At 62.8% G+C, this 27,884-nt stretch overlaps 2 protein-coding genes across 7 annotated transcripts in view; one reads left to right on the top strand and one right to left on the bottom strand.

Moving 5' to 3' along the window:
* PPFIA4 (PTPRF interacting protein alpha 4) overlaps nt 1-22,146 on the top strand; it is a 29,242-nt gene extending 7,096 nt beyond the window's left edge. For 2 of the 5 annotated variants that reach the window (XM_059677766.1, XM_059677762.1), the window contains 29 exons: nt 238-339; nt 653-817; nt 1,063-1,137; nt 1,347-1,436; nt 1,965-2,156; nt 2,436-2,582; nt 2,802-2,936; nt 4,559-4,642; nt 4,791-4,922; nt 5,183-5,245; nt 5,822-5,913; nt 7,082-7,178; nt 8,275-8,483; nt 9,631-9,871; nt 10,207-10,242; nt 10,370-10,503; nt 10,735-10,901; nt 12,632-12,722; nt 13,193-13,274; nt 13,675-13,875; nt 14,385-14,447; nt 14,921-14,947; nt 16,087-16,262; nt 18,013-18,110; nt 18,325-18,500; nt 20,077-20,145; nt 20,871-21,012; nt 21,140-21,238; nt 21,404-22,146. In XM_059677766.1, the coding sequence (XP_059533749.1) occupies nt 238-339; nt 653-817; nt 1,063-1,137; nt 1,347-1,436; nt 1,965-2,156; nt 2,436-2,582; nt 2,802-2,936; nt 4,559-4,642; nt 4,791-4,922; nt 5,183-5,245; nt 5,822-5,913; nt 7,082-7,178; nt 8,275-8,483; nt 9,631-9,871; nt 10,207-10,242; nt 10,370-10,503; nt 10,735-10,901; nt 12,632-12,722; nt 13,193-13,274; nt 13,675-13,875; nt 14,385-14,447; nt 14,921-14,947; nt 16,087-16,262; nt 18,013-18,110; nt 18,325-18,500; nt 20,077-20,145; nt 20,871-21,012; nt 21,140-21,198 (3,345 nt within the window). In that variant the 3' untranslated portion in view covers nt 21,199-21,238; nt 21,404-22,146. The remainder of the gene's footprint in view (nt 1-237; nt 340-652; nt 818-1,062; nt 1,138-1,346; nt 1,437-1,964; nt 2,157-2,435; nt 2,583-2,801; nt 2,937-4,558; nt 4,643-4,790; nt 4,923-5,182; nt 5,246-5,821; nt 5,914-7,081; nt 7,179-8,274; nt 8,484-9,630; nt 9,872-10,206; nt 10,243-10,369; nt 10,504-10,734; nt 10,902-12,631; nt 12,723-13,192; nt 13,275-13,674; nt 13,876-14,384; nt 14,448-14,920; nt 14,948-16,086; nt 16,263-18,012; nt 18,111-18,324; nt 18,501-20,076; nt 20,146-20,870; nt 21,013-21,139; nt 21,239-21,403) is intronic. The other 3 variants (XM_059677764.1, XM_059677763.1, XM_059677765.1) reach the window with 3 other exon arrangements.
* A 2,721-nt stretch (nt 22,147-24,867) lies between these two features.
* MYOG (myogenin) lies at nt 24,868-27,551 on the bottom strand. 2 transcript variants are annotated; one of them, XM_059677397.1, is made up of 3 exons: nt 26,963-27,551; nt 26,370-26,454; nt 24,868-25,898 (listed from the first exon to the last, which is right to left on the bottom strand). In XM_059677397.1, exons 1-3 carry the CDS (start codon nt 27,503-27,505, stop codon nt 25,777-25,779), a joined length of 750 nt encoding a protein of 249 aa, XP_059533380.1. In that variant the 5' UTR covers nt 27,506-27,551; the 3' UTR covers nt 24,868-25,776. The 2 variants fall into 2 exon arrangements, with proteins under 2 accessions (XP_059533380.1, XP_059533381.1); XM_059677398.1 differs by having other exon boundaries at nt 26,370-26,451; nt 26,963-27,550.
* Between the last annotated feature and the right edge of the window lie 333 nt (nt 27,552-27,884).

The raw sequence follows: 27,884 nt of genomic DNA, 5'->3' as shown, positions 1-27,884 counted from the left end.
ACGGTGCCCCGGGCGTGCCATCGAGTCCTGTGTCGGTACAGTGTGCGTGACAGTGTGGGAGCTGAGGAGTGAACCAGCCCCAGCACCAGGCCTGCCAGGGTGTGAGATGCTTGGCCATCTGGCTGTGGCCTTGATAGAAAGGCAGCAATCTAGGGGCAGGGGCAGGGGCAGGGGCAGGGCCGTGGCCTCTCAGGCTCCACGGGAGTCCCATGCACTGAGGGGCTGTGGGCTTTTCAGGAATTTGCCACCTTAACCCGGGAGCTGAGCATGTGTCGGGAGCAGCTTCTAGAGCGGGAGGAAGAAATATCGGAGCTGAAAGCAGAGCGGAACAACACGAGGGTCAGTGGGGTGACCTGGCCTGTGTGTGGGGGGTGGACCCCTTGGCCAGCCTAGGCACATCCCTGCCTTATGTCTGGATGATAGATTATTCTAGCATCAGTGCTGGGCTTTTCACCTGAGGTCCTGGGGGGAGGCCAGGGCAGCTGGCATGGGGTGGAATTTGGTTGGGACAGCAGTTGCTTATGAACACGGAAGTATTTCAACATGTTAACGGCGCACATGGCTGTACTCGTGTGTACCGTGATCACGTGGGCCCTCCTATAACCCTTCCCCCCTTGCTCACGGCCCTCCTCTCGCCTCCCTGTTGCGCCAGCTGCTTCTGGAACACCTGGAGTGCCTGGTGTCCCGCCACGAGCGATCGCTGCGGATGACGGTGGTGAAGCGCCAGGCCCAGTCGCCCTCAGGGGTCTCCAGTGAGGTGGAGGTGCTGAAGGCCCTCAAGTCGCTGTTTGAGCACCACAAGGCCCTGGACGAGAAGGTACCCCCAGCGCACCCTTCTCTGTGATTCCTGCATCCTCTTTCCCATCCCATCTGCCAGCTTCATAACAGGCTCCCTCCTCCGTTGCCCAGTGTCAGGGGTCTCCTTAGGTTCCCTCTGGAAGTTTGCTCTTGGTAGAGCCTCTCTGCCTCACACCACAGTGGTCAGCCAAGCCCAGGCTCCCCCAGCCTGCGCCCAGTGGGGTCTCTGTTTTTTCCTCCATCCCTCACCTCCTACCTGGGCAGGTGCGAGAGCGGCTCCGGGCGGCCCTGGAGCGAGTCGCCACCCTGGAGGAACAGCTGGCAGGTGCCCACCAGCAGGTAAGCGCCTGCTCACCCTCCGTCTGTACCTGGGCTGGAAGCCAAGGCGGGTTCACCCTTTGCTCATCGGCTTCCTGTAGATGCTCACTGCTGTCTCGCTGTCTTGGCTGGAGACTGCTGGCCGAAGGGAGGCAGGGACCCAGAAGGGTCTGGAACATAGGAGAGCTTCTCTTGTCTCTGACTCACTCTGCTGGGACTGTGCCCTGCAGGTGTCTGCCCTGCAGCAGGGAGCAGGGCTTCGGGATGGAGTGGCGGAAGAGGAGGGGACTGTGGAGCTGGGCCTGAAACGCCTGTGGAAGGTGGGTTATGGGAGCTGCATAGCAGGGCATGTCTTCCCCCCGACAGAAGGCGGGGCCCTGACCTGTTCAGTGGAGCAGCTCAAAGTATTTCAGGGCTTCTTCCAATATCCCCTTCTCTTTTCTCTTTCCACACCCCATCTGCAGAGAAATCTATAGTTGTGTTTCCGTGCCCACTGCGAGGCACATAGGTGCTTGTCCACCTGAACTGTCAGGGCCGTCTACCTCTGTGTCAGCTTCTGTCAGGGATGGTGCTGTCTCTGAGCCTGTTCTTCAGTCAGGCCCCTCTCTAGGTTATAAGACGCTGAAGTAGTTGGTCAAACTAGAAAGTATTGCTTTTCAAGAGACACACGGGAGAGCAAGAGTGTCAGGTCATCATCTGCCATGAGCTCCTGGGCCCAGAGGAGGCAGGTGGACTGAGGTGTGCTCAGAAGCTGGGCAGAGCATCCCTCCTCCAACCTGCCTGGGTGGCACAGGGGAGTGGGATGTCTTGGGCACCGATGGTGGACTGAAGGCTCGCTGTCCCTGGAGGATGACGAGGGCCGGCTGCAGGAGCTGCAGGAGTTGCTGGAGAAGCAGAACTTTGAGCTGAGCCAGGCCCGGGAGCGACTGGTTACTCTGACAGCAGCAGTGGCTGAACTGGAGGAGGACCTGGGCACCGCCCGCCGGGACCTGATCAAGTCAGAGGAGCTGAGCAGCAGGCATCAGCGGGACCTGCGGGAGGTGAGCCCCAGCGTGCTGGGTGCAGCGTTCAGCGCTCAGCGCTCAGGAGGGCAACTGCCTGGATGCCTTGGGAGTGAGGGGGCCAGGCGAGTGCTGAGAGTGTAAGACTGAGCACTTGGTGGGGTCCCGTTAGGGCAGGAGCTGCGGACGGAGGAGGTAAGGTAGACGCGGGCAGGGCGGTGTGGAGAGAGACAGCCCGCCAGGGACTGGTGGGAGGCGCAGACAGGGAGGTGCAGGGGGAGCTGATGACCTTGCCTGGGCCCCTCCGCTCCTGCTCAGGCTCTGGCCCAGAAGGAAGACATGGAGGAGCGGATCACCACACTGGAGAAGCGCTACCTGGCTGCTCAGCGTGAGGCCACGTCCATCCATGACCTCAATGACAAGCTGGAGAACGAGCTGGCCAATAAGGAGTCCCTGCACCGCCAGGTAGCTGCTCCTGGTGGGGTGGGGGCGTGTGCTGGACCTGGGAGTCTCCCTCATGCAGGAACCTTACCTGGGTGGCCCAGCAGCCTCTTGGGTCCTGCAGATCGCCTTGGGCGGCCAAGAACCAGGTCGTTCCTTGCCTCCTGGCCTGTCCTGGCGCTGTGCTGAGGCTGAGGGGCGGCAGCGCTCCCTCCTGACTGTCCCCCCTGCCACACTCTCCAGTGTGAGGAGAAGGCTCGACACCTGCAGGAGCTGCTGGAGGTGGCAGAGCAGAAGCTGCAGCAGACCCTGCGGAAGGCAGAGACGCTGCCGGAGGTGGAGGCCGAGCTGGCCCAGAGAATCGCAGCCCTCACCAAGGTGAGTGGCCGGGCCCAGGGGTCTGCGGTGTCCCTGCCACTTCCCACTGGCGACTGCAGGAAGCCCACCCGGTGTCTGTCGGTTGGAGGAGCAGTGCTCACCCTCATTACCCCGTGGGATGGGACAGCCCACAGCAGGCGTGAATGCGCTCCGAGAAGTAGAAGAGACGGTGCTCATGCAAATTCTTTCAATGATCATTTCCACCACGTGGTTAATACGTCCTTGGGTTTGTGTCTGGAGTGGAAAATTAGGACTTTCATCCCTGGAAAGATGAGGTCTGAGAGGAGATGGGATCCAAGTCTTTAATTCCTGAAGGGGGTGGAGTTTAATCCATGCTTATCTACCTTTATTAAAGTGAAGCATCTGGATCTAGGGACCACGCTGGTTGCTTGAAGGCTGCAGCTTTAGGATGAAGAAAGGGAATATGATTTTAACGAGCGGATAGTTAACTTTACGGATAATAATTCATAAGAGGTGTGCAGCCTGAACACTGGGCTCTGGAAGAGCTGGGGGAGGGCATGACGTAGACATGTGTGGGTTAATCGGGGATTTAGGAGGCTTTGTCGCCCGGCAGAGGCTAACCCCCCACCCATGCAGAGAAGGAAGCCAGTATCGTAAGCATCAGGCCCCAGGCCTCTGCTCGTGTGGCAGCTTGGGGCCCTGTGGGTGGACCCTGCACCTGGGTGTACCTAGGTAGACCCAGGGCCAAGTCTGCTTCTGCCACTGACTGGCTTGCGACCAGGGAACAGTCCATCCCTCCCTGATTGGACACCAGTGTTCTTATCTCTATGTTGACACCATCGTCTCTTTGCTGATGTCATCATATACATGATGATGTCATGTGTGTGATGACACTATTGGCTCTATGATGATGTCATCATCATGATGATTATTGGGTTTGGACTTGGTGGTTTTGAAGGACTCCCCAGCCCCTGGGAATCAAGGCTGGGTAGAGAGTGCGAGGATGTGTGATGCTGAGCAGCAGCTCTAGTATGTCCCAGAACCGACAGAGGGACTCCTTTCTTCCCATGAGTCACGAGGAGGGTTGTCCTGACTGTAAGGTGAGGGGTGGTCTGGACTACCTCGTCAGCGGAAACAAGGGGGTCTCCATCTCTGGAGATCATGGACAGAACGGGAGACACTGTCTGGGCTGGCTGATCACAAAGGTCATAACCATGGCTAGCGTTTGTTGTCTCATTTAGTCCTGCAGGTGGTAGGCGTCAGAGCTGTTGTTACCCACATTGTGCAGTTGAGGAAACTGAGGCACATAGAGGTTCAGCAACTGGCCCAGGGTCACACAGCTGGGAAGAGAGGGAGCCAGGATTTGAGTCCAGGCAGTCTGGCTTGAGTCCATGCACTTAAGTGCAGGTCAGTTTCTCTGGAGGCAGCTCATGCCTCCAGGTGGAGTTTTTCCCGAAGTGTGTGGAGAATTTCCAGTGTCTTGCGATGCAGCTCCAGGAAGTTTTAAGGCTGTTCTGCTCCAGGGTGGCAGGGGGAGGGCTGGGCTCCGTTGGCCCCTGAGCCCCCGATCTCCAGAGACCACCTGGCACCAGGATGCAGGAAACAGGTGACCTGAATGGGAGGGCGGACACCGGGCTGCGCTGACCTGTCCCTGCCCGCAGGCTGAGGAAAGGCATGGCAACATTGAGGAGCACCTGCGGCAGCTGGAGGGCCAGCTGGAGGAGAAGAACCAGGAGCTGGCCAGGGTGAGGCCCCTCTGTAACCACCCCCCGGGTGGGCTGTGGGAAGGCCCTGGCCAGGGACAGCCACAGAGGGGTGGGAAGAGGTGGAGAGGGGCTTCGGAGAATGAGAAGGGGACAGGTGAGCATGTGGCCCTGGGGTGCCTGTGTGCAGGTGCGCCAGCGGGAGAAGATGAACGAGGACCACAATAAGCGGCTGTCAGACACCGTGGACCGGCTGCTCAGCGAGTCCAACGAGCGCCTGCAGCTCCACCTCAAGGAGCGCATGGCTGCGCTGGAGGAGAAGGTGGGTGCCCCAGGTCGGAGGGGCGGGGCTGCGGGAGGGATGGGGTCTGCTGCAGGGGAGGGGCCGGAGGGGCCGGAGGGGCTGGGTCGCATGTGAGAGGGTCGTCAGGGTGGAGGCTGGCCTGGGCCTGGCACCTCTGCCTGCCCATCGTCAGGCTGGAGAAGGGAGGAGCTGCCGCCCTAGAGGGCAGACTCGCGGGCCGGGTCCCGGCAGGTGGGGAAGGAGCCCTTGGGTCCTGGCTCACGACTGCTCTCCCCCAGAACACGCTGATGCAGGAGCTGGAGAGCTCCCAGCGGCAGATCGAGGAGCAGCACCACCACAAGGTACCCGCTGCCGAGCCGGGGAGGGCGGGGGCTGTGCTGGGTGCAGCTGCTCTGGTGCCCGGCACAGAGTGAGCCCATTGGCCGGACGGTGCGGTGAGCTCACTGACCCTCCCTGGAGCCTGCCACGTAGGTGCATTACACCTGCGTGTAAAGAGCCCGAGGCCACAGCTTAGGGCATAGACCAGGGCCAGTGAAGGGCCCGGCAGAACAGCTTGCTGAGGCCTCAGAGCAGGGGTTCCAGGAGGCTCGGCCACTGTTCCTGCCTGGGCAGTGTCTGTGAGGTCCGAGGGCACGGGCCTCTGCTGCCCAGCTCGAGGGTCGTGCCAGGTGTGGTGAGGGTTTCAGGCCCTCTCCTAAGCCCCTTCCTTCCCCAGGCAGACCCTGTCCTAGCCCAGCCCTGCCCGCCTGCCGCCACCTTCTGTTTGCTCTTCACTTGGACCGAGTCTCTTTGGTGTGATCTGTGGGCCTTTGCAGTGCCCTCTGCTGCTTCTCCCCAACTCTGCCATCCTCTTTGTCCCTCTCTCCCCTCTCTGTCCTTCCCTGACCCCCACCCCACACCGGGTCTGCCTGGCACAGGGCCGCCTGTCCGAAGAGATTGAGAAGCTGCGCCAAGAGGTGGACCAGCTGAAGGGTCGAGGGGGGCCGTTGGTGGATGGCGTCCACTCCAGGTACTGGAGCACGGGAGGCTGGGTGGGGTCCTGGTGCACCCCGAGGAGGAGGCTTCCTCCCACCAAAAGACCGCCCAGGACCTCAGGGCGGGACATTGAGGCTGGAGAGCTTGGTCAAAGCCACCCAGTCATTGTCAGCTGAGCAGGGAGCCCTGACCTCGGAGGGGTGCTCAGGCCACACACAGGGAGCCCTCCCCAGGCCGTGGACACAGGCCATCCTTCCTGCTTCCTGGACAGGGCCTGCCCTGCAGAGGGTCCGCTGAGTTACATGCTCGCCCATGGCCCACGGTTCGCCCATGGAGGGTGTCTGGTTCCCTCTAGTTCTCTGGAGACACCATCTTCGGGGTCTGCAGGATTGCTGTTTGAGCTGAGGCCCGCCTAGGGCAGGTGGCAGGCAGCGGGCACAAAAGCAGCAGGAAAGATTGAAGTGAGGCAGCAGGAACTCCCTCACTGTTCCTCACACGGTCGTGCATCTTTCCCAAGAACATTTAAGAGATGGGGGTGGGGCTCTCCTCGTGCTGGAATTAGGCCGGTGCTGCAGGGAACTTCTGGGTTCACCTCCATGTTTTGTGAAGCAGGCGACGTAGCCCTGCCTCCCCTCTCTGCCAGAGGCCGGTGAGGAGCAGACTGAATGAGTGAATCCATCAAGGCTCGCAGGCCTGGCCGTGTCCTCCCCAACAATGTCCTTTAGATCAGAACCCTCGAGGCAATAGCGATCTGTGGGCAATGGGACGTTCTCTGCAGAGAGGTGAAAGGAAGCGTGTGGTGTGTGTGGGTGGGGCAGGGGTTAGGGAAAGGGGTGCTGAGCCTGTGGTGTCGGTGGTAAAGACCTAGCTGCATCTTCAGTGGTCAGCAGGCGTTCCTGTGTGGAGTGCGGTGGGGCAGGGAGGGGACAGAGCCAGTGGTCGGCACTCCGGCTCTCCCTTCCTGCAGGCTGCTCAGGAGAGACCAGCCCTGAATTCGTAAGACGTGGCCCAGAGGACACCAGGCCGCTTGCCATGCTTGCTTTCCTCAGTGGTCGGGAATCCTTGGCTCTGACTGTAGACACTCGGGGCTCATCACAGAACGGGCTGCGTGTAGGGGAGCAGAGACCCTCTTCTCAGACCGGGACTCTGTGGGCCTGTGGGGTGCGCTGGGCTCAGCCCATCCTCTCCCTGCCCCATGCAAGGTCGCACACAGGCAGCGCGGTGGACCTGCGGTTCTCCTTGAGCACGGCAGCCCCGGGCCTGCGTCGCCGCTTCTCGCTGCGGGAAGAGTCTGCCAAGGTGAGGGGTGGAGGGTGAGGGGGGCCTCTCCCGGGAGGTGGGGTCGCTTCGGCAGGCCTCGTGCCTGGCTCCAGTTTCACAGCTGGCTGGCGTGTGGTACAAATCCTCCCCCTGCCCCCCACCCCGTGCCAGTGACAGCTGCAGCCCTGGATGGGGCCTCGGCAGCTGCAACAGCTGCGCTCCCCCAGCCTCCTGGTCCCTGGGGCCCACCGAAGCGTGCGCACGTGTGCCTGGGTGTGCAGGCGTGTGGTCGGGCGGGGACGGGGGCAGGATGGAATTGGCACGCTTTCTGGGACAAGGCTGTGGTCTGTGGGGAGATGGCGGGATGGCGGGGTAGCTAGCGGGCCCTGGGACGGCACCTGGAGTTTCCTGAGATGCTGCTGTGAGATCTCACTGAGCCTTCGGAGGAGCAGGAAGCGCAGGCGTCTGGTTACCGCCTGGCCCGGGACGGTTGACCTCTGTCCTGAGCCCAGGGCCCCCACAGCCAGGGCGAGGAGGAAGGAGCTCCTCCTCAGGGCTGGGGAGTCAGTGTGAAGGCTCCTCTTTCTCTCCCCTCACCCTCTTCCTGCTCAGCTGCTGCCCAGGCCCCGCTCCTCTTCGCCCTGCTCTCTGGCTGCCCCAGCTCCGCTCTGTGCCTCTCGAGGGCCTCTGTCCACCAGAGAGGTTCACAGGATGATTTCGGAGAAGCTTCCTCTTCTCGGGGTGACCAGAGGGTCCTGCTGTGCAAACCGGGACCTGAGACCCCTTGGGGCTCGTCGCCCTTTGTTTGTGTTACTCGTGCTTACTTTGTGCCAGACACTGCTGAGCACTGGAGTCCTCACAACTGCCTATGGCACGGGTCCTGTGAATACAGGATGAGCAAACGGAGGCACAGGGTGGTGAGAGGACTTCTCGGCGGCTGCACAGCAGTGTTGGCTGGAGCACCTCTGCCCCTGGGGTCCCCGCCACGCACGTTGCCGTCGGGTCCTTGATAGTCCAGTCGTATCTCTTAGACTTTATGTGCAAACAGATCAGCTAGGGCTCTTGTTCAAATGCAGGTTCTGCACCCCCAGATCTGGGCTGAGCAAATGCCCCTCCTCTTCCCTCCTTTGCTCAGGACTGGGAGCGGTCTCCACTGCCTGGTGTGCTGGCCCCCACAGCCGCCCCTGCCTTCGACAGTGACCCTGAGATCTCTGACGCGGATGAGGATGGGCCAGGGGGTCTGGTGGGCTCCGTGGATGTTGTCTCCCCGGGCAGCCACTCTGATGCACAGACCCTGGCCATGATGCTGCAGGAGCAGCTGGACGCCATCAATGAGGAGATCAGGTCAGGGCTGCCGCAGGAGGAAGTGCGCGGTTCGCTTGTCTCTCATAGGTGCTGCCGAGAGCGCCACTGTCCAGGGGCCCGAAGGCTGTGCCCAGCACTGACCTCAGACCGACCTGCGGGCTGGCTGTGCCCCGGCGGCGTCTGCAGCGGACACCAAGGGTGCAGCTCCCACCCACTAAGGCTGTTGCAGTCTCACCACCATTTCTGGGGGAGATGGTATCATCTCCACTTGACAGACAAGGGACAGAAACCAGCGACCAACGGATTTGCCTAAAGCAGCACAGGGAGTGGCAGAGCCAAGATTCAGACGGGTCTCACCGCTCCCACAGCGAGGCCTCAGACAGGAAGTTACCGGGTGGGCACTTTGCCTGCCGTCGAGAGGGGTTGTTAATGTTATGACCAATGACAAGGACGAGCCGAGCTGGACAGCACCAGCTCTTCAGGGCCGCAGAGGGCTCTGGGTCAGGGGCGTCCACACTGGGATGTCACAGGCCAGTTAACATGGTACACACACACACACACACACACACACACACACACACACAGGTGCTGCCGGGAACGCCAGCTTCTAGCCTACCGACTGAAACATTGAAGGGGTCTGCCGCTCCTGTCAGCCATTCTACAGCCATCAGACCTTTAGCACCCTAACGTTGGGAAGACATACTCCCCACAGAAAAGCAGGTCCTCTTCCTCAGCTGGCACCTTCACATCAGTACGTGTGTGACTGTGCGTACACAGCGTGTGTGACAGCGCCTCTCTGAGCCCCGCCCCCCTCATTATTCTCATTTCCTGTGAACGGGTCAGCACAGTGAAAGGTCCAGCGTTTGGGGATGTAGCCCACTCCTCACATTGGGAAACTGAGGCCAGAGAGCCAAGTGCCTGACTCGAGGTCCCCCTGTAGCTGGTGTTAGGTTGAGGATTCTGACGTCCAGATGGTTTGTATTCCTCTGACTAAATCGCCTCCGTTCCCAGCAACTGCTTTTGCTAAACGGGAGTTTTGTTACATAGTTCAGCTCACAAGGGAGAGAAGGTTCTTTCTAAGCTGCAGTGGGAAGTGCTGGGCAAGGCCAGAAGCACCTGCCTCCTGGTGGCCACTGGGGCTGCTGCCCAGGCCGATGCCCAGGCTGATGCTGGTCTGTGCCTCCAGGATGATCCAGGAGGAGAAAGAGTCCACGGAGCTCCGCGCGGAGGAGATCGAGACGCGAGTGACGAGCGGCAGCATGGAGGCCCTCAATCTGACCCAGCCGCACCGGCGCGGCCCCATCCCCACCTCTCTGACTGCCCTGTCCTTGGCCAGTGGGTCCCCTGCGTTCAGTGGCCGCTCCACAGCTAAGTGTGCCTCCCGCAGTGCCGTTCAGGACCTGGACCGAATGGGGGTCATGACCCTGGTGAGTCTGGGGACAGTAGAGGAGCAGCCCTGTCCTCGCTGGGCTCCACCTCCTCCCGTGATGTGCACACGCCCCACACGTCCCGCCACGAGCACGTCCTGTTCTGGACACACCTCTCCCTGGAGGAGCATGGGCTCAGGAAGCCGACCGCTGCCCACCTGTCGCCCCCAGAGGCCCTGGCTTATTGTTCTGGGCCAGCTGTTCTCTGCTGCGATGTCTCTGCAGACCTGGGCGAGGTCCCGACTCCTACCTTCCCCTTCTGAGACCTGGGCTCCCCTTGGGGTGGACTTGCAGCACCCAGAGGGTGAGTGAGCTCACGCTTCCCTCTCTTCCAGCCCAGTGACTTGCGGAAACACCGGAGGAAGCTGCAGGTGAGTGGGCCTGAGCGGGTCCGTGGTCGGTTCTCCGGCTTCTCCCCCGGCCCCAGGCCGCCCCGCTGCACTCGTCCTGCGGCCAGATCTCTCCCTCTATCCCCTGATGGCTCCACTGTCTGTTCAGTCACCAGTGTCTCGGGAACAGAACCGAGAGGATAAAGCCACCATACAATGTGAGACCTCTCCTCCTTCCTCACCCAGGACGCTGCGGCTCGAGAAGCGCGGCCACCCAGCCCCGAGCCAGGAGGAAGGCCGGAGGTAAGGGAGCCCTCCCAGCTCTCCGTCCCCACGGCCATCACCTCGTCCAGCGATCTTGACATCTCACTTCTCTGAATCACCATCAGGGAAGGACAGTCCCCACCCGTCTCCCTTGTCACCTGCTCTGATGGCTCCCCTCACCCCCACCCAACTCTGACACTGCCTGTAAGTTCTTCCCGAGGTCTGACCCCCACCCTCCTGCTGTACTTCTCCCCTCTGTGCCGCCCTCAGTGCCGTGGAGGACCAGGGCAGCAACCCCAGCAGCAGCAACAGCAGCCAGGACTCCTTGCACAAGGGCGCCAAGCGCAAAGGCATCAAGTCGTCCATCGGCCGCCTGTTCGGGAAAAAGGAGAAGGGCAGGCTGACGCAGCTGAGCCACGATGGAGCTGCGGGCCACGGTCTCTGCCCCCTTCCCAGCAAACGAGTCCACGTTCAAGTAGAGGGCCAGAGGCAGGAGGGTGCTGGGTGTGGGCTTGGCTGCTGCTGCTGTCTGCAGGGACCCCAGCCCGACGGGGTTTCCGTTAGCCTGTTGTTCCCCAGCGGGCGGCTGCCCGTCCCCGGGGGCTCCAACCAGGGTCAGGCCCACCGTGGCTGAGGAGGTTCCTGTACGCAGTGAAGGCTGGGCCTGCGAGGGGTCGTCCAGCCGAGGGTTCTGATCTCAGTGCTCAGGGCCTTCAGGAGAGTCAGTGTGGTTAGCACTTCCTTCTGGCCCGTCTGGCCTCCAGGACCCACATTCCATAGGCCTGTTCGCCTAGGAGCCTGGCACCGGGCCCTGCGCCACCCGTGTGATGATAGGAGGCCCTAGTGCACGCCTGGCAGGTGGTAGGCACACAGCCGTGTCAGCTCTCTTCCTTCCCTCCTCGCTTCCCGCATCTCCTCAGTCCTTTGCTTGGCAGACACTTGTTGAGTAACTCTGGACACAGGCTCAGTGTGAAGTCCATTCCTGCAAATAGCTCTGATGAAAAGGTAACAATGAAGAGACAATTCAACGACAGTGTCATGACCATGAGACGCCAGAGGTGCTCCAGGAGCTCGGGCCTCGGCCTTGGTGCAGGGGGGCCACGGAGCGGCTAGCTCCGCTGTCAATATCTGGGCTGAATCCAGAGGCAAAGTAGGAGGGGAAGGGGGTCTGAGGAAGGCAAAGACGTGGGTGTGAGAGTCCTGTATGAAGCTGAGTGTTCAGAGTGGGTAGGAGGGTGGGGGAGGCGGGGGCTTGGACCCTGGGCTGGGGTTAGCTCATGAGGGCCTTGCAGAATCAGCCGAAGAGGTTTAGAAGCCCCCAAGGCAGCGAGAGCGTTAACCAGTTTCATGAAGGGAAACCTGCATGATCAATGAGAAAAGGAACCTTTGAGCCCAATGCATAATTGCATAATTATACCTTCCTGCACCCGGAAAGGTGTGAGTCAGAACCCAGTGAGCGAGGAGGACTGGGAGGGGAGAGCCCTCTCCTCTGTGTGGGAGCCTCTGCCCCAGCATAGGGGTGCTGAACTCCACAGACCAGGTTGCTGCGTCTGATCAGGGCAGGAGGCTTCTGTGTGAAGCCGATTTCCTGTGCTCCTCCCGCCTGCTGGCACCTGAGCCTAGGGCAGCGCCTCCGACTTCTGGACCAGCCACACCAGCTGCCCTCTGTGCCCGCACAGGTGCTGCCCTGCATGCGCTCAGGGGCAGCCTCTGCTCAGGAGGCCGTGGGTGGAGCGGACAGACTGGTACTTGTTCTCTCGGTGGTTTTGGCGGAGGAGGGCACCCTGAGAGGCGGTCCCCCCGTCCGACCTGGGCCAGGAGAGTTCTCTCAGCCTCGTGGCCCATCCTGTCTGGTTCTCCGGGTCTCCTTTGCAGCTTGGTTTGGAGGAGGGACAAGTTCTGGTGAGGATTCTGCAGCTGTTAGTGCCGTACAGTGTGGCTCCATCCCATTGGAAAGTACCCGCAGGGCCAACACTCAGGGGGCACCGTCGGGGCTGGGGCGGCCTGGGTGCCGGATGCTGAGCAGAGGCTCCGGGAACGGTGGGTGGTCCCGTCAGGCCCTGGGTTTCATGCACTGAGGAGCTTCCTGCTGGTCTGCTCCCCAGTCCTGGACCCGCCAGGGGGACCAGCAGAGGGTCTGGCTGACCTGCCATTGCTTCCCTTCTAGTTCTGACAGACTCCGAGCTCGGGCTGCAGGAGCCCCTGGTGCCTGCCAAGCTGGGGACCCAGGCAGAGAGGGACCGGCGGCTGAAGAAGAAGTAAGAGCAGCGTCCAGGCTGGCTGCCATCCCCTGCCTGTCCCCTGGCTGCCACCTCTGCCCGTCCCCTGGCTGCCACCCCCTGCCCGTCCCCTGGCTGCCACCTCTGCCCGTCCTGTGGCCTGCATGGGACTGAGCTTAGGTGGTCAGAGCCCAGGAGGCCCTTTCTGAACTGAGCTGGCCTGGTTCGTGGGGTCACGCAGAGGCTGGGCGCTGGCTGTTAGGGTGGCTCTGGCAGAGCAGACCGACATGGTCGTGGTCGGGCCGCGTGCACAGTGAGAGCTCTTGCCCTCAGGTTGGAGGGCATCCCTGCCCCGTGTCTTGGAGTCACACTGCTTTAGGCGCAGAGCAGGGTGGCAGTCGGGTGAGGCGGGGATGAGCAGGGGAGCCCAGCACAGGGCACAGCCATGTCCCTGGAGCCATCCCGGGCGGCACAGGAAGGACTGCTGAGTCTGCGCCTCTCCCTGCAAGGCACCAGCTGCTTGAAGACGCCCGCCGAAAGGGACTGCCCTTTGCCCAGTGGGACGGCCCTACCGTGGTCTCCTGGCTAGAGGTACCTAGACAGAGGGTCTACTCAGGGCCTGGGTCGGGGGACTCCTGGGCAGAACTTTCCCAGCATGCTTCTCCCCTGCCAAGTACACATGGGACCTAGACTTGCCCCGCCCCCATGCCCATCAGCACACAGCGGTTACCTTGATGGCTAAGGGCCGCAGGCCCCGCTGAGCCATAGGGCCCACAGGCGTTGACTGTGGCCGCCCCCGGGAGCTGGTCCCCGGGCAGAGCTGGGAGCCCCTTCCTCCCTGAGGCCCAGAGTTTCCACTGTGAAGGGAGACGCGTTTGATGATGGTCCTCTCCCGTCTGCTCTTCTGAGACCATGGCTGGGCCTGGCCTTGCCCTGGGGGTTGCCCAGCTCTTGGAGAGGCAGCTGAGTGACCCCGTGCCTGTGTATGCAGCTCTGGGTGGGGATGCCAGCCTGGTACGTGGCAGCCTGCCGTGCCAACGTCAAGAGTGGGGCCATCATGTCGGCCCTGTCGGACACAGAGATCCAGCGGGAGATCGGCATCAGCAACGCCCTGCACCGGCTGAAGCTGCGGCTGGCCATCCAGGAGATGGTGTCGCTGACCAGCCCCTCCGCCCCGCCCACCTCCAGGACTGTGAGTGGCCTCTCCCTCCCCAAGACCCTTCCTGAGGCCCTGGAATAGCTCTGCCGCGCCTCCCATGGGTCTTTGGAGAGATGGTAGCCGTATCTGCCCCTCACTTCCCATCCCCACACAGGGGTCCAGCTGGTCTGCAGGGGGTGATGTTGATTCTGGGGTCCCAGCAGGCCTAGCTTCTGCCTCCCACATACCACCAGGGGCTCCGTCTCCCCCCTGACTCGGCCAGTAGTCCCGGATCTCCAGGCAGCTGGAACTCTGGGGCTCTGTGTGGTCAGATGGAGGTGGCTGAGGGAGTGGGGTCTGTGAACTCTGTCCCAGGCCTCCAGCCTCTCCGTGGGCCTTCCCTGTGGCTGGGGGCAGCTCTTGTCCACGCTGCAGCATTCATGCTCGCTCACTGAGGAGGCGCTGGGGACACGGTGGGAGGACTCAGGGAGGGAGCTTTGTCCTTGTCCTTGGGGGACCCCTGGGACCCCCTGCAGGACCAGCTAGGTTTCCTCTCTCTCCAGTCCTCCGGGAATGTCTGGGTCACCCATGAAGAGATGGAAACTCTGGCAACATCCACTAAAACAGTGAGTCGGCCCTGGGCCTGGGGTGAGGGCTGATGGCCCAAGGGGGGCGGGGAAGGTGGTGGGAAGTCGGTTGAGTGTGGATTAGCCCTGATGTGTGCCTGAGCTTGTTCTCAGGTGGAGGTTGGTGGGAAGGAGAGAGAGAGCAGTTGGGTGGCGGTGGGGGGCGGAGTCCATTCCACGGTCACAGCTGGCACCAGGCGGGCGGGGGGGTGGGGCGCGGTGAAGAGAGCGTTGCACTGCTGTGGGCCTGGACCCGGAGTCCTGCCTGGCGCTGAGGCCTGTGCAAGGACGGGAGGGCCTTGCTGCCCTCTTACCGAAAGCATGGCACCCACACCTGCCTCCTCTCCCAACCTCGCCAACACTGTCCTTGCTCACCCACCAGCCCTGGGTGTGGACTCCCTCTTGGGGCCTGGGGTGCATGCTGCCAGGCTCTTGACTTGGCCATTTCCCCTCACGCTGCACGTTCCTGCTAGGACAGTGAGGAGGGCAGCTGGGCTCAGGTAAGACCCCCTGCCGGACGCGGGGTCCAGGGCACCTGCGAGGACCCTCTCTCCTCGTTCCCCTTTAGCTACTGTCCTGGCTTCTCAGGTTGGCAGGAGAGGAGCCTGCGGGCTGTGCTGCCAGGCGCCTCTATCCCCCCCCCCACTGCCCCCCCTCTCCAGGGGGCTCCCTTCAGGAATGATGAGGTATCGGTTGGAAGCACCCTGTTCCTCCCTCCGCCCTCTCGGGGGCCTGTGAGCTGAGCAGCGGCCTCTCGTTCATTCACTTAGTGAGGCTCTGGGCACAGGCCCTGGACACAGGCCCTGGACACAGGCGTGAGCGAGTCGCCCTCTCAGGCGCGTATTCTAGGGAGACAGGCAGCGAGCGCAGCCGCGCCTCTGGCTAGCGAGCCAGGCAAGTGAGGACCACGGTGGGGCTGCGAGCACAGGGAAGCCAGTCCGTGCAGATGTCAGCCTGTCTGCAGCAGCGGGGCGCTGAGCCCAGGAATGCAAGCAGAGCTGGTGTGTGGCTTAAGCACACGGTCGGCTGCTGTGCCCTAGAGGGCTAGCCAGGCGCTGCCCGGCTCAGTCAGGACCCGGCCTCCTCCTTCGCTTTCCACATGGAAAATGGCAGCAGCCAGCACCACACTATGAACGAGTCAAAATCACACCCATTTTTGTCAGGTCTGCAAAAAACACAACGTATTTTTGTGTCGCAGGATTTTGGTAATTAGCTTATGTGTGCTGTGAGATGAACAAGGTTGAATATCGCGGTCTTAGAGAAACGCACTTGGTGATTGTAAAAACCGTTAAACCTTTTTTCCAGCGAGGGACACAAAGCTCAGGGGTCCCCTCTGGGGTGTGGGGTGGGGAGGAGCAGACCCCCCTGGGTTTCCCTGGCTCTGGCGCCCTCTGCCCTGCAGCCGCCAGCAGGGGTGAGGCTGAGAATCGGAGGCAGCTGCCCCACGGCCCCTACACGCCTGCCTGGGAGCTGCTCTGTCCTCAGTGCCGGGGATTTGTCCCTGATGGAGCCACGTCATTTTGGGACCTAAAAAGCTTCATTTAAAACCCCCACCTCCCACCATGCCCACCCCTGGGTGAACGAGCTGATGTTCACGAAACTGCTGTAGTCTGCCGCAGCCTGGCACTGCCCCCCCCAGACCCTGGCCTATGGGGACATGAGCCACGAGTGGATCGGGAACGAGTGGCTGCCCAGCCTGGGGCTGCCCCAGTACCGCAGCCACTTCATGGAGTGCCTGGTGGACGCGCGCATGCTGGACCACCTCACCAAGAAGGACCTGCGGGTGCACCTGAAGATGGTCGACAGCTTCCACCGGTGAGCAGGTGGCGCCCCCCAGGGCCAGCTTGGGCTCCGTCCAGTATCTTCTCTGGCCCTTCTGGGTGGCAGCAGCTCCTTGCGGAGCTGGGCTCTCTCCCCTTCAACCCTAAAGACCAAAGTTGTTTCTCCAACTCCCCTCCTGGAGGTCTCTCCCAGGCTGTTTCGTTCTTGTCACGGGCTGGCTGGATTCTGTTTACCCGGAGACGACTCACCTGGACCCCGTGTGCAGGGTGGGCACTGACCCCTTCCGGCTGGAGGACAGGGCTCCTGGGCCCTTGCCCGGCCAGTGTGCCCGTCCCGAGCGTCCAGCCTGAACCCACGGTCTTTGCTGCAGGATGTCACCCAGTCCTCCCCGCTCTTTGCTGAAAATATCTTCTGTTCAGAGGTGTTTGGAGGTCCCAGATGGGCAGCCGTGGGCGGGATTTGGCCCGCAGATGTGTTTTGTGTGGCCCACATGGTATTTTTAAAATTATGAATTTAGTTGCTAGTTTTTAAGCTCTAGGAAATTTTACACAAAATTTTGGATGTCTGGATCCTCAAAAATTGAAAGCTCTAGCTATCGTCACATTGTAGCATGGACTCCACCAGCCCCTGCAGCCCCTCAGCCCCACAGCCTGCTCGCCCATTTGCAGTAGATGCCTCCTGGCCCCAGGCGGCACTGGCACTGGGCTTGCAGAGCAGGGCTGAAAATGGTTTGAGGAAGTCCTTGCTAACACCAGCTCAGACTGTCCAGGTCGCTAGTTCCTGGAAGGGGTGTCTGAGCCGTGAAGTGATTTCTGGGCAGAAAGGCTGGGGCAGCAGAGGGGCCGAGGAGGGGCTGTCTGCGTAACGAATCTTGCGAAGCAGTGGCCTCAGGGGAGGGGAGACAGTGGGGTTGGCAGGGGGTTTCTCTCTGCTCCTCAGCTTCGCAGGCGACGACAGCAGAGGCCACGTCAGGGCCGCTCTTTAGGAGGAGCAGTCGCGGCCGAGGTGGGACGAGCTGCCCCGGGAGGTAGTGAGCTCTCCGTCCCCAGAGGCTGGCACGGGGTGCTGCCTCCTGCATTAGGCGGGCGCTCGGAGCGATGGCCTCTGGGGTCCCATCTCACCCCCGCTCTGGTTCTCCACGGGTTCCTTGTGAGGGAGCGAGGGCCCCGTGTGCGCCTGCTGCAGCGTGAGTGCTTCCGGTCCTTTCTGTGAACTCGTCCCAGGGGGTGAGATCCGGGAGGGAGCTTCCATGCTAACTGGGATCGAGTGGCAGGAAAATCAGACCTGGGTCAGGAGGCTGGGGTGGGCTGGGTGGTGAGGGTCGTACAGTCAGGTGGGCACGGCGGCATTTCAGCAAGGCCGTAGGGCAGCAGGATGGGGGTGCTCCCGGCAGCAGTGCAGCCAGTGCAAAGGCCCCGAGGCCTGTGGGCAGCGAGGCAGGTGTCCCTGAGCTCAGACGGCGTGGGAGGACCTGGTCGCATCCCTAGGCTTGTGTGAGGAGCCGGGGGAAATGGGAGCACAAAAGGGTACCTTTCCCTGTGACTGGTGGGCAGTTGGGTCTTTGTCACGCAGTCCTGGAGAGGGAGGGCCATGCTGCTTCCATGCTGAGAACTTCATCGTGAGGCCCAACCGGGCTGAGGGAGGACAGGGGACCAGAGAGGGAGGTGGCCTTGGCGGGTCACGTGCAGGTGGAGCAGAGCGTCTGGGGGCTGTCTGTGCAGGAGGACGTGGGCAGCTGGGCAGGAGCGTGGCCCTGAGGCTGTGGGGGGCTGTGTGCCTGCAGGAGCAGCCTGCAGTACGGCATCATGTGTCTCAAGAGGCTCAATTATGACCGGAAGGAGCTGGAGAGGAGGCGGGAGGAGAGCCAGCATGAGATCAGGGGTAAGCGGGTCACTGGGGCCTCCGCTGCAGGTGTGCACCTGGGTGCAGGGGCCTCACCCCAAAGCTGAGAGGGAAGGAGGAGAGGGGGCTCAGGATGGAGGAGGGAGATGGGGTGGAGCCGAGGGCAGGGAAGGCTGGGGCCTTGGTCTGGGGGCCTTCCTCTTACCTGGAAACCTCTGGACCCCGGGTCCTTCTGCTCTTTTCCTGCCTCTAGATGTGCTGGTCTGGACCAATGAGCAGGTGGTCCACTGGGTCCAGTCCATTGGGCTCCGGGACTACGCAGGGAACCTGCAGGAGAGCGGCGTGCATGGCGCCCTGCTGGCCCTGGACGAGAACTTCGACCACAACACGCTGGCCCTGGTCCTGCAGATCCCCACACAGAACACCCAGGTGGGCGGCACTGGCGTCAGGGGCCCCGCTGCCTGTGCCTCAGCGTGGGGGGGGGGGCACGCGTGAATTACATGTAAATTACACGTCGTCCTGGGAACCCATCCAAGAATGTGCTGACTTCTCTGAGCTGTTCATGTCGGGCCTGTGCCCGTCGTGCGGGCAGTGGGGCTGGAAGTGCTGCCTCTGAAAGGCTTCCTCCGGTATTTGTCCTGAACGAGCCGGGCAGCCGGGAGGGAGCCTCTCCCCAGCCTCGAGGGGTGGAAGGTGCCCGCCTTCGCCAGCCTCTGCTCTGGTGGTGTCGCGGCTCTGATGTGCTGCCCTGGCCTCGCCTGTCTCTGTGGACTCGGCCTTCAGCCTTTCCTCACAGACTCGCCTCTGCCCTGGTCACTGTCGGACTGCGGCAGCTGTCGGGGCTCTTGAGATTCAGCCCCGAATCCCCTCCGTGAGCTCTTCTGGGAGCAGATGCGTTCTGGCTTGTGGGAGGGACGGCTCTGTGGTCTCGGAATTCTGGGTGGTGGGTGGCCTTTTGGGGGCGCTGGCAACACAGGGCCAGTGTGTCCACCGGGCTCTGCAGCCACAGTGGAGAGCACAGACCCCCGTTCTCTAAGGAGCGCCTGGATGTCCCCCAGATGCGGCTTCCTGTGTTTGTCCTCCTCCAACCTGGTCTGCACTCCCCACCCTCAGCCTGGGGGGCTCCAGTCGGAGCGGGTCCTGCCCGCCATGGCCCGCAAGAGTGCCACACGGTGCGGGACGTCCTCCCTCTCCCTCCCGGCCACTTGGAAAGGGTTCCCAGGACCGAGAAGGATGGTCTCTAGGGAGCAGCATGGGGGCTGTTTTCACCCAGAAATGGGCCGAGTTCTCCGTCTTCTGTTTCCTGTCTCCGTGTCACTGGGTTCTGTGAACGGGATTCACCCGTGAACAGGAGCAAGGTCCAGTCCTTCTCACTCTCCTGACCCTTCACGGCTTAGCTGTTGGGGAGGTCGGATCCGGACCAGTAGGAATCCTTCCTTAAAAATGGTTGCTAATATCTGGTGGCATTTTTGAAAACTTGCTTATTTCTGGCATTTCCCAAATCTCCCGAGTTAAACTCCCGGGCCTCTGGGAGGACCTCTGTGCCCCACTCAGCCCTGGGCCACCAGCCGACGACTGAGCTGCCTCCAAGCGAAGCATTTGCTGTGGCGCCGTGAACCGTGGCCCTTCCCCCTAGGTCAGCTACATCCCGCTCCCTGGGGCCTGCTGCTGCTCACTTACCCGCCCAGAAAGGCATGATGTGCACTTGATGCAAAATGGGGGGTTTTCCCCCAGTAGGTGAGGCCTGCCTTCCGTGTGTTCTGTGACCTACTTTTTAGAAAGTCAGTTTCCTAATTTGCTCTGTAGGAAGGAGCCCGGTTCACAGCTGACTTGTGAGAGGGCCCTGAGGTTTGTGCGAAGGGGCAGATCAGTCGGAGGGTTAAATGCCCTGAAACCGCGTCTACGTGGACGTGGCCCCTAGGAAACAGGTGGCAGACCGGGCACAGCTGGCTGACCACAGCCCCCCCCCCCCCCCCCCGCCTCTCCCTCTTCCTGTGGACGCCAGGCCCGCCAGGCGATGGAGAGAGAGTTCAACAACCTCTTGGCCCTGGGCACCGGCCGGAAGCTGGATGACGTGAGTGCCTGCCCTGATGGGGCCTCGGGCTTGTCATTGGTGGCTCCTAGCGCCCACTGGGACACCTGACACCCGCCCCCCCCTCACGTTCCTGTCCCCGGCCTTGCGTGCCCCTGCCTGTCAGGTCGGCCTTAGCTCCTTGGCTCCAAACGAGTTACAGACGACCCCAGACCGCTTAACGGCGGCTTCCCCATCCTCACTCCGTCTGCTCTGTGAGCACCCCCCACCCCGAGGCCCCGAGGCCCCTGCTCACACCGCCGGCCTGAGATGCCCTAGAGCTTCCTTCCCAGTGGGGCTGAGCCCTCCTTGTGGTATGACCGCGGGGCCTCAGCAGACAGGACACACGCAGGCCGCCAGCACCACTGCATGGGGTGCCCTGGAGTTGGCTACACACACAGGCACATACACACACGTGTGTAGAACATGTGTGTGGGCTCCAGGCAAGGAGTAGACTGCCAGACACCACTCTCGGGGATCTGATCTCCCCAGTGCCCTGCAGGGGGGCCCTGCTGGGTGGGGGCTGCCTGGTGAGCGCGTCCCCGGATGACACAGGAGAAAGACTGGGGGGCCCCGGGGGGTCCTAAGCCCAGGTGAGATGATGGGTGCATGATGGGCAGATCCCACCAGAGGCCTCCCCTCCCAGAGACAGTTCCCGCCAAGGAGTCATCCAGGGGCCAGCGGAGCGCCAGGTGGGAGGGAGGTGCATCCCGCTGTGTCCCCTGCAGGGGGAGGACAAGGTGTTCCGCCGCGCGCCCTCCTGGAGGAAGCGCTTCCGGCCGCGGGACCTCTCCGCAGGCGTGCTCGGCGTGTCCCCGCTGGGGTCCCTGCAGCCTCCACCGGCCCCGCCTAAGAAGATCACGCCTGAAGGTGAGTGACGCTGTCTGCCCTGGCTGCCTGAGGCTGCACTGACCTGCTGTGGCCGTGGCCTGGCCGCCCCAGCGCAAGCGCTCGTACTAACAGCCGCCTGTGTGTTCTCGGCTGCCGCCTCTCCCAGCCGGGCCGGCCGGGGCGCAGAGACCGGAGACCTCCACGGTGCGGACCTACACCTGCTGACCCTCCCGGTCTGGCCCTGTGCCCGTGGCCCGTGCTCGGGGTAAGTGGGCCAGCCCAGCCGCACGGCCTTCGCGCCCTCCTCGCCCTCCCGGCTGGCCGCCGCTCTGCTGCATCTGGCCTGGTGCTCTGCTTGCTGGGGGTGCCCTGCCACCCGGCCTCCGCTCGAGCACCGTCTACTGCTAACGCCACCCCCCCCCTCTCTCAGCGCACTCCCACTATCTCTACGGACACATGCTCTCTGCCTTCCGGGACTAGCCACGCCCCAGGGCTCCACAGGCGCGGCCGCTGGACCCCTCCTGCTCGACCCCTTCCTCCAGGCTCCCAGGCTCTTCAGTGACTCTCCAGCCGCCCTGGGTCTCCGAATACACACGTCCACCCCTGGGCCGTCCTCCAGCCCAGGCCCCGCGTGTCCTTTGTCATCTCTGATGTGGCTGCGCCTCCTGGAGTCGCGCAGCCCCGGGTGGGCTGTGACTCCACCTCCCTCCTGGTCCTGGCCTGGCCTGGACTCGACTTCCAGGGGAGACCAGGGCACCGACGCGGGCCGGGCGACCTGCCGAGAAAAGGGCACTTCACCCTCTGCGTGTGGGCTATCTGGCCTCTGGTCCCTGTCCCTGTCCTGGCTCTGCCCAGTGGCCTACCTGCCATGGCTTCTGCTCCAGGACCCCCTGCGGGGCTGGGCGGCAGCAGGCCTGTCCTGGGTGAGGCTGGGGAGGAGGTCCCAGGCCTGGCCTAAGCTGAATCCCAAATGCGAATTTGAGAAGAACCTGGGAGAAATGGGCCTCTGAGCTTTGGGCCGGGGGTCCAGGTGTGGAAACAGCCCCCCATTCGGTGAGGCACAGGCTGGCCAGTGGAGGAGGCCAGGGGCTGTGGTGGCCTCACCGAAAGGGCAGGGGGATGCCGCCCGTCCCGCGTGGGGTAGAGCTGCTGGGAGGGGGCGGGCGGGATGGTGTGGGGGGGCGGGCGGGATGGTGTGGGGGAGGGCCGGGGCCTGCGGCCTTAGCTCTGGGCAGGACAGCGATCACCCCACACCCAGGCACTGCCAGCCCTGCTCCGCACCCTGTCCCTCGGCCCCTCAGCGCGCCCATGGCAGCGTGAGTGCGCCCGGCCTCGGCTCCGGCTCGGGGAGGAGGGAGGCTGAGGCTGCCTCCCCTTCTCCTGGGAAGAGCTTGATGCTCCCCTGAGTGAGTCGGCCCGGCCCGGGTCATCGAATGTGGGTGAAGGCTCCCTGGGTGCGCAGGGACTGCCTCCTCTAGAGATTCCTACCAAGTGGGCAGCGTGCCCCAGCGCATGGCATTCCCAGGAAATCCTCTTCCTCGCCCATTCCTCACCCCCTCGGTGCTGGAAGTGCTGGGGACCCAAGTTCAGGATGTGGGTGGAACCCAGGCTTCATCCAAGCGAGAGCAGAGGCAGGTGTGTGGAGCCACACTCCCGGCCGGTGGCTGAGCAGCTGGACTGGGGTCTGAGTGAGGCTGCCCTAGTGGGGCAGTGCAGGCTCGGCACTTGGCGACGTCTCAGAGGTGAGGTCCCCATGCTGGGGTGGGGGCTCCCCTCGCGCCCTGCCCTCCCTGGCATCAGCCACTGCGGAGATGAGGGCGGGGAGAGAAAGCCCTGTGCTTGGGTGATGGGCCTGAAGGTTGTGGAGAAACCCCAGGCTCTGGTTGGTGGAGTGGGGACCACAAGGCCGTGTGATGGTCAGGGGACCCGACGGCCGGTATGAGGGCGCGGCCACAGCCGTCCTCCGCTTCGCCCTCCATGCGGTTGTGCCGTGAGGCAGCAGCTGGGGGACCTGGGTCCCTTCGGGGCGGCGTGGGGTGTTTCGGGAGGCGATGGAGGAGGGGCCGGTGGGGGTGAGGCTGCTGTCTGCTGCTCAGAGGAGGTTGTTGCTCAGTCAGTGCGTTTGCAGAGTCCCAAGGCCTGAGCCTTCACAGCTTCCTTCAGGTCCCTGCTCAGCACCGTGCTAGCTCTGTGCATCCGGAGGGGTGCCTGTGGTGTGCGTGTGCGTGTGCGTGTGCCCCGCCAATAAACCTGATTTTACGACAACGTGAACATGGCTCTGGTCCTTCTAACCTGGAGCTCACCTGCATGTCCGTCCTCCGGGCCTAGGGCTGCCCTTGGGGAAGCAGTTCCTTGGGGAGATGAGGGCGGTAGCTTCTGCTCCACATACCCCGGGCCTGAGAGGGCGGTTTGGGCTGCTCGTGCCCGGGGGTGGGGAGGGAGGGCAGCCTGGCTGCTGGCCATACCCCTTGCCAGCCATGATCTCCTTCCAGCCTGATTCCCCAAAGTCTGATTCCGCGACATTTGATTAACCCAGTTTGATTTCTTGTAGGCGCTTCCACTGGAGACTGGGACTTGGGCTAATTTCCCTAAAGAACTCCCCTCATTACTCATTCCTCCTCCTCTGGAATGTAATTGTGAAGGCTGCGCTCTCGTTAATGTAGGAAAGTCCCTGGGCTTGGCGATAAGGGTGAGGCTGGCAGAGCAGCCGTCACTGCAGTCCTGGCTGCATCCTCCGTGGTGGGAAGCAAGGCAGGCCATGGCCACCCCCGACCACGGAGGGAACTGCCAACCCTGACCACCACTGAGGACTGTTCCTCTCGCCAGCGTACAAATGTGAACTTCAGCTCCCAAATGACTTGGTAACTACAGAGGAATAAACTTTAAAAATATATCCCGCAACCCCAGAGCCCCCCAGGTCCTGAACAGAGACGGAAGCCCTTGGCCAGCCCCAGCCCCAGCCAGGGGGCACCTGAAGGCAGTGGGCAGTGTCCCCGGCAGCCTGGAGGGTGCTGGGCAGAGGAAATGGGCCTGAGCAGCCCTCCTGTCCAAGGCCAGTGAGTCAGGGAGGGACCCGGGTGTTCCCTGCACCCTTCCCAGGGCGTGAGAGGAAACACCGAGATGCAAAGGCAGAGGGAAACCCCACATGTGGTTGGTCCAACCTGTGATTCCCACCAGGCCCGCCCCTCGCCCTCACCCTTGCCTGGGGCCTGGGCCTGCCTGTCCCCTCCTCTTTCTTACACAGTTTCTGGGCACACCCTGGTGGGCTGCATGTGGGGCCCTGTCTTCCGGAGCAAGTCTGGAGGGCTGAGCCCTCGGGCACCAGCGTCTGCTCAGCACCTGGGGTCCCTCTCTTCAGGGCCCCAGAGAACTGAGTTGGGGCTGGAGGGGACCCCACCAGAGTCCTGACTTCTGTCATGATTCTGAAACTTATAACTTGCAATAAATCAGATGAACAGCCTGAAGCAGTTGGAATTAATAAAGTTTTTAGTGGATGTTCATGGTCCAGGGAAATTCTAGCTCCTGATGCCTCCCCGTTGACCCTCGTGTCACGTGTCCAGTCCTTGTTCGCCCTCAGGAAGCCAGACTGAAAGCAGCAGCCTCAGCGTCCCTTCCTGTGGTGGCTCTTGGGGAGCCCCGTGCGCTTCCCCCACTGCTGAGTCTCCATCCTCTGGGCTGCAGGCCAGGCCACAGCCCCCTCTGCCCGATGATGGACGATGGAAGGGTGCAGTGGGATTCCATCATCTCCCACTTCCCTACGGGCTCCTGGTAATGCCACCCAGAGGAGAGGCAGGGATCAGGGAGGGAAACCCACAGATTCCAGCTGCACCCCCACCCGCGGACTGTGGGCTGGGCGCCAGGCCTGTGCTCAGTTCATTGGCGGACCTGGCGGGATGGTAGTGAGTGCATGGTGTCGTGGATTAGAGGGTGACAGGCCTCAGCAGGGGGCTGGCATGTCTTCCCTGGCCTGTGGACCGACCTGGCTTCCAGGGGTCTCAGGGCCTGGTGACCACCAGCAATGGGATCTCACGCCCAATCCTGGGCGTGTCTGGGCTGAAGGACGCAGGAGTGGCAGGCACCCCTCTGTCTGCATCATCACGGACATCTAGCAACCAGTGTTTATTCATTTTTTAAAAAAGGAAATCCAAATAAGTTAGCAAAAAAAATTACAAAACAATAGCAAAACCACACAATGCTTAGTTATCAAAGGAAGTCACCCCAAGAGCCCCGCCCCCCATCCCGTACCTGGCAGTTTTGCACAGGACACCTTGGTCAGATGGCAGCTTCACAAACAACACGCAGAACAAACAACATAAACCCTGGGGTTTCCCAGTGTTCACGGCAGAAGCTTGGCCCCCGGGGACTGGGGGACAGGGCACCTCTTCCTGCTCCTGAGTCAGGGCAGGCCCAGCCCAGCCGCTGCCTCAGGAACAGCAGACGGAGGTGCACCGTGGGTCCGGTCAGGACACTCTGTCGCTCAGCCTGGCCTTGGGGGGAGGGGGGAGCCGAAGGCTGAGTTATACTCGAAGGGAAGCTCCTGAGTTTGCCCCTGAGCGAGGCACCCGTGGACACTCTGGTCCCCTGCTCTGTCTCCCTGGACCCGGATGGCCCTGGGAGCTCTGAGCAGTCAGCCAAGTGAGAGCGCCCACTCCCTCTCTGGGTGGTGGCTTAACCTTCGACAGGCGAGGAGAGGGGCAGGCTGGCCTCCTGGCATCAGGACAGCCTGGCTTCGGCGGCCTCCGTGCCCCAGTGGCGGCATCTGTGGCCAGCCTGTGGGCCCCTGGCCGCCGGCCGCAGACCACCTCAGTTGGGCAGGGTTTCATCCGGGAAGGCCACAGAGACGTCCTCCATGGTGATGCTGTCCACGATGGAGGTGAGCGAGTGCAGGTTGTGGGCGTCCGCAGGGTCCGCTGGGAGCAGATGGTCTGTGGGGAGAAGGTGGGCGGGGGTCACCTGGCGACAGGCGTCTCCAGCTCAGGAGTGCTGCTGCCCTTCCCAGTGGCACGCGTGGGACAGGTGCCTCCTCCCAACTCCGCTCCTGGGGCTGGGCCGGGGTTGGAAGCAGCTATTCCGACTGCCCTGGGAGTTGGAGCCTGGGTGGTGTGTCCTGGGAGATGGCCCTGCCCTTGCTGGCATTAGGCAGCACGGACTCGGGACTCCCAGGGACCCCTGGGGTAGGGACAGGCTCCTCCCTGTGGAGGAGGTCAGCCACTGGCCACCAGGCACAAGGCAGGAGCTGCAGGAGGCCCGGCTGTAGCCCCGAGGCCCTGGGTTCAGCAGGTCCCCGCAGAGGCCGAGGGGAGAAGCCGGGGCAGGGAATGAGGGAAGAGGGGCGACCTGGGCTGGACACAGGCTGAGGGATTTGAGCCAAGCTGACCAGGTCCCACCTCACTTACCCCCTGGGTTGGGGCCGAACTCCAGGGCGCTGCCCCACTCTGGACTGCAGGAGGCGCTGTGGGAGCTGCATTCACTGGGTACCTGCTAGACACCGAGGCCCAAGGTCAGGCACAGGGGTCTCTGTGGTGCCCTCTGTCCAGTCCCCAGGGCAGAAGCTCCTGGGCCGAGGCGACCCCTCCAGCCCAGGTCACCCCCTCCACGGGGGGCATCACAACTCACCCCTTCCCTGCCCCCGCCTGGCCACAGAGCCCCAGCTTCCAGGCCTTTCCTGGCTTCCATCCGGGGTGGACACCAGCTTAAAGGGGCGCCTGGTTTTCCTGACCCTGAGATCAGGGTGTCCAGCCCAGCCAGGGCCTCTCTATGCACGTGCTGGGGTTCCGGGTGGGGCGGTGGGGGGGGAGCTGCCCCCCCCCCCCAGGCGCTGACCCGGCTGACTCGGGACTTGTTCCTTGACCCTCCTCCGGACCCCTGCCCCCACCCCCCATCTCTGCCTGTCCTGTCTGGGAAGGACACGGGGCACAGGGACGGCTGGGCGCCCAGCTCTGACCGAGGACTGTCCCCGAGCCCGCGGGCAGGCGGGGCAGCCGCTTACCGCCGCCGGGGGGCCGCCCCGCGGGCAGCGCAGCCCGCGCTCCTCCTGGCGGAGCGCGCCGAGCAGGGCCTGCAGGCGCTCGATGTACTGGATGGCGCCCCGCAGGATCTCCACCTTGGGCAGCCGCTGGTTGGGGTTCAGCGGGGTGCTCCGCTTCAGGGCCTCGAAGGCCTCGTTCACCTTCTTGAGCCGGCGCTTCTCCCTCAGCGTGGCCGCCCGCCGCCGGTCCACGGACGCGGACTTCCTCTTACACGCCTTGCACGCCCACGGCAGGCACTGGCCCGGGCAGTGCTCGGGGGTCCCCAGCCCCTTGTCTTCGAGGGGTCCCCGGGCCTCGGGGCTCAGGCTGAGCTCGGTCCGCTCGTAGCCCGGCGGCTCGAAGCCCTGGAGGTGGACGGGCAGGTAGTTTTCCCCGTCGTAGAAGTGGGGCTCCTGGTAGAAGTAGGGGGGTGTCTCATACAGCTCCATGGGGTCGGAAGAGGCTCGTTCCTGCCACTGGCCACCAAGCTCCTGCAGCCCCTCACGCCAACTGCTGGGTGCCATTTAAACCCTTCCCGCTGGCATGGAACCAGAGATAAATATAGCCAACGCCACGGAAACCTGAGCCCCCTCTAAGCTGTTGCTGCACATCAAGACGTTCACAGTGGATTAGACGTGACCCCCCCCCCCGCCTCCACCCACCCACCCAGCCTGCCTGCCCCGGCCAGCCCTGGGCTCCTGGGCCCGGGAGGGAGGCCGTCGGGTGTAATTTGATTAGTTTTCATTTCTCGGCAGCCCCCCTGGGGCAGGCAGGGGAGGTGGGGGACACATTCTCATCTGCTCCTTTCAATTACTCCTGGCGGGGGGCCTGCCTGCTCCCTTTGCTGGTCCCAAAGAGCTAGGGTGGGGGCCAGAGGGGTGGGTTTCGGCTGGAAGGGGTCCT

The sequence above is a fragment of the Myotis daubentonii genome, chromosome 20 (assembly GCF_963259705.1).
Source record: "Myotis daubentonii chromosome 20, mMyoDau2.1, whole genome shotgun sequence".
Classification (NCBI taxonomy): domain Eukaryota; kingdom Metazoa; phylum Chordata; class Mammalia; order Chiroptera; family Vespertilionidae; genus Myotis; species Myotis daubentonii.
Note: the sequence above shows the minus strand (reverse complement) of the source record. Positions and strands in the feature narration are given on the sequence as shown.

Bases quoted from the DNA above. Each gene is read 5' to 3' on its own strand.
- MYOG (XM_059677397.1), bottom strand. From the start codon at position 27,505: ATGGCACCCAGCAGTTGGCGTGAGGGGCTGCAGGAGCTTGGTGGCCAG. The intron at 26,455-26,962 runs GTAAGCGGCTGC...CTCGGTGTCTAG, and splicing joins GGGGCGGCCCCCCGGCGGCG to CAGGTACCCAGTGAATGCAG. The intron at 25,899-26,369 runs GTAAGTGAGGTG...TTCTCCCCACAG, and splicing joins GTTCGGCCCCAACCCAGGGG to ACCATCTGCTCCCAGCGGAC.